General features: G+C 48.9%; 1 protein-coding gene across 2 annotated transcripts in view; it reads left to right on the top strand.

Moving 5' to 3' along the window:
- The window catches only part of Tafa5 (TAFA chemokine like family member 5), a 202,667-nt gene that overhangs the window by 129,270 nt on the left and 60,773 nt on the right, over positions 1 to 12,624 (top strand). For both annotated transcript variants that reach the window (XM_057792523.1, XM_057792524.1), the window contains exon 2: positions 1,346 to 1,495. In XM_057792523.1, coding sequence (XP_057648506.1) covers positions 1,346 to 1,495 — 150 coding nt within the window. The remainder of the gene's footprint in view (positions 1 to 1,345; positions 1,496 to 12,624) is intronic.

Here is a 12,624-nt window from a genome sequence, read left to right on the forward strand (position 1 = left end):
TACTGTGTGCTGTGTGAATGGAAGATCCTGGTGATGGGTGAGTGACAGATCCCAGGGTTTCTGTGAATGCTCCCTAATGAGACTGTGAAACTGTGATGGAGCTCACCGTGCTGGGACAAAATGTGCAGCACCAGCCAGGCTGAGGGATGCCCTCTGTCCTCCTACAAGGTGGCCAGTTTTTCATTTTTATGGCCCACTGTGAGCACCACGCTATCTTTATTGGACAGCATTGCTCTTTATAACTTCCTGGTACTGGCCGGGCAGTGACAGCTTAAACCACAGGGCTTTATTTCCCACTGGGATTCCCTCTCCTGAGGTGAGGTTGGCGCTTTGGAGAGACGTGTCTCTTCTTCTAGGATCACTCCAGGGCCATGTGTGCCTGTGTGCAGCTGAGTGCACTCAGTGTACCTGAGTATCCACAATGAACAATACCAGGAACATGTACAGATGAGTGTGCCCATGTGTACCTGTGTGTCTACATGGGAACTTATATGTAGCCTGTGTACATCTAAGCACACGAGTATAGCTGAATGTACTCATTTGGGCCTGTGTATACACATGAGCACACCCATATAATCTGTATACTTCTAGGTGTAGGTGAACATGTTGGAACTTGTGTATACCTGTGTATGTGTGAGTATCTACCCAGCACATGACATCCCTACAAGTCTGTGTCCATATAGAATGTATGTTCTCACTTGAATATCTCCTGTGTATACCTGTATAGTCTTCCCCATGTCTGCCAGCCAGGCATGTGGCTTGTAATATCTGTTCTGTGTGTCTATGTGTTCCTCTTATGTATGTCCATGTGTATTAGCATGTACAAGTCTTCAGGAAAATTATGACTTGGTCCCTGGCCATCCTGCCTTCTGTGCCCAGGTGAGGATGATAATTCTTCCTTGCAATATGGTAGCATATATACTATGGCTGTTCCATTTTGTGGGTCCAAGATAGTATATCCTGTAGGTAGCGACTGACATATTGGGATGGAGGCTGCAAGGCTTGGCTTGATTTGGGGACCCTGTGCTCTGGGCAGGTGGTTTTTCTGTGAAATCCAAGTGTGTGGGGGATGAAGGGGAGGCAGCGTCTTTCTCTGCAATTCTGAGATTTCATTTCCGTGTGTGGCAGAGATGGCCGCATTTAATTTCCTGTACATTGGGATAGGCTGACTAAAATCCCTGGCAGAGCATACAGAAGGGTTGCTGGCTGTCACAGAGAGCTCTCTCCACATCGCTTTGGCTGAGCCAGCTGTGGTGGACCCCATTCTAGGTGGGTGCTGGGTGGACTCCAGGGTGTGAGACTCCAGGCTATGGCCACTCAGCTTGTGGTTGTTCCTTCCTTGCAGGTCAGCTGGCCGCTGGAACCTGTGAGATTGTGACCCTAGACCGGGACAGCAGCCAGCCACGGAGGACGATCGCCCGGCAGACAGCGCGCTGTGCATGCAGAAAGGGGCAGATTGCAGGCACCACGCGAGCCCGGCCTGCTTGTGTGGACGGTAAGAGCACCTAGCCTTCAGGGTACTGAGCCCAGTCTTTGAGGGCTTCTGTGCCAACAGGTATCACTCTAGAGTAGCTTTCTTCAGAATGCTCTGAGGCCAAGACCTCAAGGTGTATTCCTAGAATCAGGCCTCTGGGCAGTCTTTCATTGGGCTGGCAAATCGGGTATGATTTATCTATGGGCAGCGTATCTTGTGCACATGGGGGTGGCTACTAACTACATGATTCCAGGTATCAAAAACCTGAAATCCCAGATATGGTTCCTGTTCTCAACCCACAGAGATATTCATTAGAACAAGCTGGGCCAAAGCCAGGTAGGTGACTGAGAAAGGGATCTGCAGAATCTGGGGCATGGTCACAACAGGACTGACAACATCCTGAGCTAGATCCCAGATGGTGCCCACTGTGGATCTCAGATCTGGCTTGGTACCTGATCAGGCTCTAGTTTGCCCAAGACTTAGGCAAGAAGTTCAGATCTTAGATTCCCTGTGTAGCTGGGGGTTTAGAGTTAGCTCTGCTTTGACTGGGGATCTGCCTTCCTCTGTGGAGACCCTAGGGTATAGTGAAGAAGTATCCTAAGTTTACTGAACCCGACCTCCCCCAGCATCTTCCCTAGACCCCTACGGCTGTGGGCACCACACATTCCTGCTGCCGACTTAGAAGGACTTGAAGACTGTCTATAGCACTCAGGAAAGTGCAGAATGATGCTAAACATGCTGACCAAAGCAGAGAGTGCTGGGGAACCATAAACTGCCTGGTTCATAGCTAACCGTATATACAGCTAGTGAGGTCTAAGGATCGAGTTCTATACACCCTAATTTCCAAGAGGCCAGCATCTTGATCCTTGTGGGCAGAGTGGAAGCCGCTTCTTGGTAACATAGATTGATTTTCTGGGAGCAGGGGTTGGGGTGGTATGAAGCTCACCAGCCACACCACTTTCTCTTCCCTCGCTCATTCCATCAGCCTAGGGAGATGGGGTCTGGACTGAGGCTAATTGAATCTGGATCTGCCCATCTGTAACCAAATCCTGGTCCCTCCCCACAAGCAGCCTCCCAGTGCCTTAGGAACTGGGTCCCAGAGACTCATGTTAAAACCTCACCATTTTCAAGGGAGGCCAAACAAATTAGTTGGCTTGAGTTTTCTGCACAGTGGGCATTTTTGGGGCTGCCCTGTAATTTAATTTTTGCATTTCTGTTTTCTTGCTCTGTGTGCATAATACGTTTTCCTGCATGACATTGGGTCTGCTGAAGATAGTTTGGGCCAGTGATGTTTACCCTGGAATGGTCTGTGCTGACCTGGAATGAAAGTAGTAACCCATGGCTGCTGCTGGGTGTTCTCTTGCTGGCCGACTTTGTACCTGTGGATACATTTGCTCACTTCCTCATTCATTCATTCATACAAATGTGGTGTGTCAGGTGTAGGCAGGTATAAGGGAGATCATGTCTCAAAGTACCTGGTCCATAGCCCACCCCATACAGGCACACCCAGTGCGGTGACACTGGGGTACCTCACCTGGGCAAGGATGCATCGCCGAGGCAGTATTTGAGTGCGGTCCTGATGAATGAAGAGATCACCAGTGACGTTCCTTTCTGTGGAAAGAAGGAGCTGACGGTGAGACTGACTGAATAGGTGTGCTCTTCCCTGGCCTTGAGTCTGAGCTGAAGCAATTCTGCAAAAGCCAGTCTCCAGCATCATGACCCAGTGTGCCAGCAGCCATTGATCCACCTGACAGAATCCACAAGAAAAGAGAGCTGACAACAATCTGGTCACCTGCCCCAAGGCAGGTTAACATTTTATCACAAATATCAACAAGCAGATATAACCTTATGGCTATGCTTTGTGAGCTATGGAGTCAGTCCCAGCAGCACTGGCTGGAATTGTTGCTGCTCTGTCTTACCCCGCATGGTCCTGCCCCCTTCATGGTGCTGCCCTGTGGACCGAGACCCTTGCTGTCTCTCAGCAGAAAACTATACACTCTCCCTCTGGCCAAAGCATAGAGGGGCTGCCTCCTTCCCCTCTGCTGAGTTCTCATGAGATTCCTTTGGAAAGAAATCCAAATAAAATGTGACTGTTAGGCGCCAGTGGGCAGAGGACGAAGAGACGCTTGATTGATTGCTTTGGAGGCGAGATGCTCAGGGTACTGAAGTCCACTGAAGAGCAGTGACCATGGATGGCCCATCTAGACCTGAGGGGGCTCCCCCGAGAGCCTTGAGCAGCCCCAGCATGAGAAGAGTCCCCTCAACTGCAGATGGGTGCCCCATAATTGTCATATCTCTCTTCTATGTGCGGCCAGTGTCATTCCCCTGAGGAGATTTTCAAGGTCTCTGCATGGCTGATGTTGATGACTTTGCCACCTGCCTGGCTGAATATGCCAGTCTGCACTTTCTAGTAGGGACAGCAGCATGGGCTGGGGGGCAAAACAGATCCAAGGTTCTGACCCAAGGCTCCATCTGCATCTCTTCTCACGGCCCAGAGTTCACAAGCAAAGCCCATATCTTCCTGAAGTGATGGGGACAGCAGCTCAGCAGTCTAAAACTCTGAGCGCTATACAAGATACCAAGTGCTCCACAATACCAATTTGGGGACCACCAACCTTCTCCTAGTAATACACAAGACTTGCACACAAGAGGCAGTGGGGGGCTATGCTGGGAAGTAGGGAAAGGGAAATAGGTTCCAGGGATGGTCCACATGAAGAAGGCTGCTATGTTTCTGGGTAAGGATGGGATTGTTGCATGTTTTAGAAGTTGTTTGATTGCACTTCCTAATCACTCAGGTAACATTATTTCCCTTCTCAGATCTTCGATGGGGTTGAAGGCTATATAAATGTAGTTACTTTCGACTCATGACTTAGCCAAGCTATTTATTATATAAGACCTAAGCTAGTTAGAATAGGATATTTGACTTATTGTATATAATTTCATAGTAGGTTTAGAACTCTCTTACTTAAATAAAAGGGGGAGGTGTTGCGGGAGGTCCTTCCGCTCCTCCAGCCAATAGCCGCCGAGATACCAGCCCATTGGGGCGTGGTATCTTTCCCTTTAAAAAAAGCGGCTACTTCCCTCCTCTCTCTCTTTTTACTTCCTGCTCCGGTTCCAGCGACTAGACTTCTTCCTAATTGCGTGCGCAGAGGGCTGTTGTCTGGGACGGTGATCTGTAAGTTTATTCCCCTTTAAATAAATACCACCCTATTAATCACAATTCCAAACTGGTGTGGGATTGTTTATGACTTGCGCCTTCATCTGGCGCCCTTAACTTGGGAGTTGGTTCAGAAAGGCTGAGGGAACAAGTGACCTCCACTCTTGGAAATGGCTACAAGGGATTGAGAATGCAGAAAGCAGCCCTCAGTCAGTGAGCCTATTTCCCACAAGGTTGCCAGAGCCCCTCCTGAGAGGTCTGTCAACAGGTGTCACTAGGGCACCTAGATCTGCACATGCTGGAGGGTGAAGGCAGAGCCCTGCCTCACATCTGCACGGGCAGCAGAGTGGATGTGAGGAGCACTGTCCAGCCCTCAGAATGTCAGTGAATCTTCATGGTCCTGGCTTGGGCTAAAGCTTCCTAGGTATGACCATCCACACAACAGTCAAAAAGGAAGGAAAAGGAAGGAAAAGACACTGAACTTCACCGAAGCACAAAGTCCCTGCATCCAATTGTCCCATCAAGAAAGTGACAATTTCACTTGTGGAATGACTTAGTGGTTGAAGGTGCCTGCTAAAGCATGGCGGCCATAGTCTGAGCCCCAGGACCCACATGGTAGAAGGAGAGAACAAACTCCCCACGTTGTCCTCTGACCTCCACACTCATGCCATGGCATGTCCCCCCACACACACACACGTGCACGCATACACAAATAAGTAAGTAAATATAATCTTTAACAAAAACTTTTAAGAGAAAAGACCAGGGCTACGACTCAGTGGGTACAGACACGTGCTGCTAAGTCTCAATCCTGAGTTTGATCCACAGGACCCAGAGACTGGAAGAAGAGAAATAGGTTGTCATTTGACCTCCATATCCACCCTATGGCACCTGCATGCCCACACAAAATAAATAAATAAATGTAATAAAAAAAAAACCTTTTAAAGAATAAATAAATAAATAAAATTTCATGAATGCAGGAATATGAGTTCCTTAAATGTCTAACACAGAGTCATGTCATGAATACGGAGATTGCAAAAGGAGCACAGGCATGTGCACAGATATCTAGAGCTTCAGAAAGTAGCAGCTGAGAAGTCGACACAGTGGAGTGGCCATCATGGCCCCTGGGAAGAAGCAGACTGTGGCTATCCACAGTGGCTAACCAGGCCAGGACGTGTTGGAGCTTCAGGGCTGGGAAAAGAAGCCATGCCCCCCCAGAGACTGCACCCTGAGCCTGTTGCTATAAAATGTATTGCAGAAATTCAGAGACAAAGATTCCTTGTCGTCAGACTGCAGAGAGGTGTTTGCCTTGGATGACAAAATCAGCTTGCCTTGGCCAGGCTGTGCTCAGCTTCGGCAGCCGTCGGTTGACAGTGGTCTTTCACTTGACAGCTCTGTGGTTCTCTCACATCTGTTGTTTCAGCTCCCAGCCAGCCTGTGGGTCTGGTAATGACCAGCCTCACCCCACATGGATCTCTACTTCCCAGCGTAGGCTTTGGTTGCTGGCGTTGCTGGCTTGTACATCCTAGGACTCCTCAGTTTGTCAGATGCAGCAGGCAGCGACTAAATCTGATAATTCGCCGTGCCTGAGGTAGGCTACGCTGTAGACTCCTAGAAACTGAGAGATACTTAGGATACTCTCACTGCACTCCACCTTCCCAGCACAGCCATGCGCAACATGTTCATGCCTGAAGATCAGCCTGGCCCAGGTGGAGCTTGGGTCTCTTTCTGCATCAGGACCTGGTCAGCTCCGAACAAGCTGTGGCTGGCATCTGGGATGGAGGTGACGTGAGGACAGTCTCAGTTCCCTGGATATGAACTTGCACCAGGACCACCCAGGGGGAATCTCAACGGGAACATAGTCTACTGGCTTGTCCAGCTTCAGCTGTGGCCACAGGGTTTGATGGCCACTGCATCCATAGCCTGTATGCTTCCTCATAGTTCCGCACTATAATAGGGTGATTAGGCACAATGTGCCTTGGATCCTTCCAGATCTTACTGTTCTCAGCGTCAGAAACATGGCACAGCAACCCAGTAGCTATCTGATACTTGTGCAGAGCGGAGAGGATGAGTCCCAGGACTCTTGCTTAGGACTTGGGCTCCCCTGAGTGTGCCCACAGCAGAAGGCCCTGCCCTGCCTCTGGGCACCTGATCTGAGTGAAGGAAAAGAAGCCACAGAGTGTGGAAGACCTTTGCTTGTGTCTCCAGCAAACAGCATGAGATGCTGGGCTTTCTGTGCACGGAGGGAAGCAGGCTAAGGTACTGCTGGGCATGTGTGGAGCTGAGCATGCTTAATTTTCAACATGGTGACTCTAGATACAGTTTGCTGCAACCACAGAGGAAGGGACAGGCAGGCAGTCTCCTTGCTCAAGTTCCTTCCTCTTGTGAAAACACAGGGTCCCTGGGTCACCCAACCGTCACTTTTCCCTAGGGCAGAGTGTCACACCGAGGGGTTACCAGTGGCAGTGAGATGGGATTGGAGACCCAGCTCCACATTGCCTTCTGTAGTGTTCCAAGACACTCTGTTCAGAGACCTCCACTCAGGAGAAGGCGGATTCCTGACTCTGCTGCGGAGAATTTCAGGACAAGACAGTATGAGGCAGAGTCGGAGCTCACTGAGAACAGGTTTGACTTAGTTTGAGTGAGGAAGGTTAAGAGACCAGCATGGCAGTAAGGAAGGGTAGGATACCCAAGTGTGAGTGTGGGTGTTACAAGAAAAGGTGACAGGAAGATGTCTAATTGTCTTTTCAGTAGCCACACAGACAATTACATCACAAAAGGTGGCTGAGGAGATAAAAGAGGCCATAGGGAGGTTCCCCTGGTCAGCTTGTAACACCCTAGATCACAAGGGTTGCAGGGAATAAAGGTGCCTTTTACACGAAACAGAATTTATCTTGTTTCTGACAGTCACAGAAAATAAATCTGGGGAAAAGAGTAAGGCCATGTTCAGGTTCATACAAGCTTGGAATTCACACATGGATCTTTGATATTGTAACATTTTTATTTGGAAATATGTATATATATATTATATATATATATATACACTTATAGGTATAAGGTCATATACACTTGAAAGAAAAATCATACATATGAAATTCATATATATGAAATATTATATATATGAAAGATTTAGAAAGAGTCCATACTGAACAACTCAGGGTATATGAATACTATGCTTTATTAAAAATATATTAGAAACAAAAGAATAAGGAATATTCTCTTTGCTGGCAACCTTCACAGCAAATGTTAGTTGTATTAGAAGTCTGGATTCTTAGCTGGCAAGAAACTTCAACCAGACTCTGGAGTGAGGGGCTCCTTTTCCCTTCCCATGTCTCTAGAATCCTTCTTATCTTTCTGTCCTGCCTCAGGCTGGAACATTGAGCCTCCCATGTTGCTCCTCTGTGGTCTAGAAGATGTTTTCCAGTGTCCACTGATCTCACAAGCCGTTGGTGTGAATCCTGCGGAGAAAGCGTGCCTGCTGTGTGTGCTAAGCCATGCTGGAGCCCATGGTTTCCGGGAATACACCCCTGCTGCTGTCTACAAAGCCCACTGTCCTTTAGCCCCCAGTGAGGACTGCTGGCTGATGGGCAATGAGAGTCCATTCTCCAGAATATGGAGTTATAGAATCCAGACTGAGTATACAGTTCCTGATCCATGATTTTCTTTATCTGGGACAGAGAGATGCTGATGCCAGGCCAGTTCCCTCCCTGGTCCTTCATCTTGATGAGGGGATCCTGTATTGGTGTCCTTATCCCAATAGCACCAGGGGCTTCAGGGCTATTTATTACTTCAGGTTCTGATGTTGGGAGCTAGTGAGAAGTTTAGTAACTAACTAAGAAAAAATAATGGGCTGGTCTTTAGGGAGTTGCTATGGGAATCTGGCTGGTCTCCTGCCCAGCATTGCAGCCTTACAAACAAGCAGAAGGTTCAGGCATGGTTCAGCATTCCCACAGGGTGTCCTCTGCTTCACCTCACAATTCAGCAGAAGCACTGGGGACAGACAAAGCCATCATAGGCAGTATGGGGTCCCACAAAGGGAGCCTTTGGCATTGCAATGTAGGAAGGAATCTTGCTGGGCTGTGTGTCTTGGTGGGGCACTTCCACCTGTGCTCTCTCAGCTGGCAGGTGATCACATGCCAACACTGTCCCAACCCTTGCTGCACCTTGAGAGCTGACCGCCAGCAGAGGGCACAGTTGGCAGCAGGGCCTCCTTTCCTAGGAGAGGGTACTTTTCCTTCTGTTTCTGTTTGGCCCACTCTGTTGCTCCAACAAAATCTATGTAACTGGACAATTCATTAAGAAATAAAAACAGACATGCATTTTTTCTGTTTCAGAGGCCAGGAAGGCCAAGTCCAGCATTGTCTGTGCAGTGTCAGCCAAGGCCTTTCAGAAGCTAAGAGTGCTATGTTCTAACGTGGGCCAAACTGCCTCTTCCAGAACCTTGACTGGCAGCATGAATCTGTTGATGAGAGTGCAGTTCTCATGGCAGAACTTCCATGACTCAGCATGTGCTGTTGGAGTTTAGTTTTCAGTGTACACACTGGGGGACAGTTTCAAGATGTGGCCTTGTGGAAATGTGTAAACTCTTAATGCAACTGTGCAGCTAGCTGCAGGCAGCAACTGTGCAACTGCAGGCAGGGCCCCTGGTATCTCTGAGTTGTGAGCAGAGAAGCACAAGAAAGCTATTGTGTGGTGCCTTCCTGCAGCCTGGCACCCTCTTTGTGTCTTGGCATCATTGTCTCCTTGCAACCTAGATCTTCACTGAGGACTTGTAGTTGACTGACATTAACTTGGCTGAACCACAGATGAAAGATTCAGGTTTGCAAGTTGACAGGTACATATATCCGTTATTATTATGAATATGAACTCATCTGAAATTAAGCTATCCAAGCAATGGTAACCTTCTGACCATGCTAGGGAGACAAGAGCAGATCACATCCAAAGTCAGCAGAAGAAAGCAAACAGTAAAGGTGTGTGCTGGAAGTGGCGAACTAGACAAAGAATGAAGTTTAGCTAACCTGAAGTTGGTAAGTAGATAGAAATCAGGCATGGGGCAAGAGAGGAGAGGCAGAAGGTTCAAACCATCACATCAGGAACAGGGGGCGGGTCCACCCGACTTATGGACATCAAGAGGGTTACAGAGAACAAAGCAGACAGCTGTCTGCAAGTGTGTAAGATGACTCCAGGGGAAGGGACACAGACATCCATAGAAGGACACAAACAGCCAAACCGAGCTGAAGTATGACAAGAAGGATCAGAACTGGTGAGCACGAAGCCTCCAAACAGGAAAATCCCAGGCCATGGGTCCTCTGTTGAATCACCGAATCTTCAGAGAATTGGAACCAATTGTCTTCAAACCCTTGGGAGCATGGACATGTTGAAACCACTTCTACACCTCACTCCGTCTCAGCCAGAGTTCTCTAAAGGATCAGAACCAGTCAAATAAAGATGTATTAAATAGGATTTATTAGATTTGGCTTACACACTGTGGTCTGGGTAGTCTACCAATGACCATCTTCCCTCTGAAGAGGCTGAGAATCCTTTAACTGCTCAGCCCACAAGGCCAATGGCTCAGCAGTCCCAGTCTGTTGCTGGAGGCCTGGAGGATTCTGGAGAGCCACCGATCTTCAGTCAGCATTGGAAGGCCAACAGAACTGTTCTGATGTCATCAAAAAGTTCCAGAAGCGCCGGGCGGTGGTGGCGCACACCTTTAATCCCAGCCCTCGGGAGGCAGAGACAGGCAGAACTCTGTGAGTTTGAGGCCAGCCTGATCTACAAGAGCTAGTTCCAGGACAGACTCCAAAGCTGTAGAGAAACCTTGTCTCAAAAACCAAACAAAAAAAGTAAACCCCATGTATTACCAAGAAGAATAACTTTAATATGCCAGTGTGGTGGCATACGCCTGTGTCTCCAGCACTTGGAAAAGAGAGGCCCAAGGCTTAGGGATTTCTGGGCAGTCTTGGCCACAAAAGATCTTGTCCCTAAAAATAAACCAATAAATAGATAACTGATTTACCAAGAAGTAATATTTTACACCAAATCTATGAAGTAAATGAGGCTGAGGTTAGCAAGGGAGCTCCGTCTCTCCCAGGTCAGCTTTTTGGTCTTTTGTTGTGTGTGTGTATTTCTGTTAAACTTTGCAGTACACTTCACCCTTGGTGTGCCTCTTCCCTCCAAGTAACCCTGTCTTGTGTCCCACCTGGAGGGACTGTCTCTTTCACTCAGCATCTCCTGAATAGCGCCTATTTCCTGGGTCTGACATTGCTCCAATGGGTTTTTCTGATCCACCTGTCCTCTCTCTCTATGATACCTGACTGGAGCTGGATTCTAAGCAACTTGGTCATGAGCAAGGCTGGTGAACCTGCAGGACCACAGCCGGGAATGTGGGGATCCTGCCGCTCTGGTGTTGCAGGAAGCCCCCCCGTCCTTTATTTCATGTGCTCAGCACACTGTGCTGATAGTGCCACTCCATCTTCATGGCTTAATCAGTGTGAGCGAATAATCAGCATGTCCAAGAAGAGATAGCTTTGAGAAGTCTTTGAGGAAATTCTCTCCAGGAAATCCAGAAGTGATGCGCTCAGCATGTGGTGACAGCCTGCCTGCCCTGATTGTGGCCCTCAGTGGGGGACACTCTGATACTTCCTGGGGAAGGATGCAGGAGGCCTGCATGCTGCCACAGAGCTGCGAGCCACAGTGTTCCTCACTGGAGTGGAGGGAATCTATGGGCGGTGTGTTTGGTGGCGTCTGTGAGAAGTGTGATACTCCTCTCTGCTCAGAGTGGGAGCAAGCATGCCAGCCAGAAAGACAGATTTGTGTTTCCTTGGTTTCTATTGGGTGGATGTCCACAGCTCCATCGACAGGTAGCTCCAGCTCTGTGGCTGCTGACTCTCAGAATGGAATGTAAACGTGGGTGATGCCTATACACACCTAATCTGGGCAACAGGACTCTTTGTACTGTTGATACCCAACCATCACCAGCGTGGAGGTGACATCCCTGTTCCCTCCAGCTCACAAGAGGCCTCGCGCAAGTCACTTTCATACAGTTTCACGAAAGCCTTGCTGGCCTCTTGGAAGGGAAGTTACAAACGAGGAAACTGAGGCCCATATAGGGTACAGTTGGCTCAAAGCGCACAGCTGAAGAATAGGCCACATGGAATGCCTGTTACTTCGTAGAAACATCTGAGCTGGCCCAGGCCTGAGACATTGGGGTACAGAAAGAGATGGAAAGGGACCTGTGGCTTCAAGCAGAGTGAGGGTGTCAGGGTGTAAGATGTTCAGAAGATGGAATCTGCCTTATGACAAGTGCCATGAGGAGGTATCAACAGACTGAAATGGAAGCATCAATGGAAGGCTTCCTGGAGGTGGTGCGTCCACCCATATGTCTTCTCCTAAGGAACGGGTCACATCTCCAGGCAGTGTATCAGTGAACTTGGCAACACTGGGCTGCTGACCCAGTCAAGGGCAAACCTGAGACCGGTGCCAGGAACAGTACCTTCCAGACTCAGAGTGAGGTGGCACAGGTGGCACACAGTTCACAAGGACCATGCCCAGCCACTCTACACACCCACTCACACACAGTCCCCAGTGTCACAGAACATCATCAGATTTGGGCAGGTGGAACATTTGCCATGGACACTAGATCACAGGATAAAGGGTCTTGGGGAATCATTTCATGGAGGGAGTTCAGCCCCACCCGGCAGGCCTGCGACAAGCTGAGTCCATCACTGACGGCTTGGGTTCCGTCATTAATACATCCGTATTCCAAATTACAGTGTTAGTCCTCCAGGGTGACTTCCTGGAGGACGTGGCATCCTGCTGCTTATATCCCCACTGTGTTGTGAGCCGTGCTTGGAGATTACTACTAGGCCTAGGATGAGGTGTCCCAAGGACTTGTGTAGCAGGAACTCACTGTGCAGGTAACTGAGGGCAGGGACCTGCCTACTGAAGCTTAGCCTCACCCACACACACTCCTGACTGGCTCAAGGCTTAGTGTTGA

The sequence above is a fragment of the Chionomys nivalis genome, chromosome 17 (genome assembly GCF_950005125.1).
Source record: "Chionomys nivalis chromosome 17, mChiNiv1.1, whole genome shotgun sequence".
Classification (NCBI taxonomy): Eukaryota; Metazoa; Chordata; class Mammalia; order Rodentia; family Cricetidae; genus Chionomys; species Chionomys nivalis.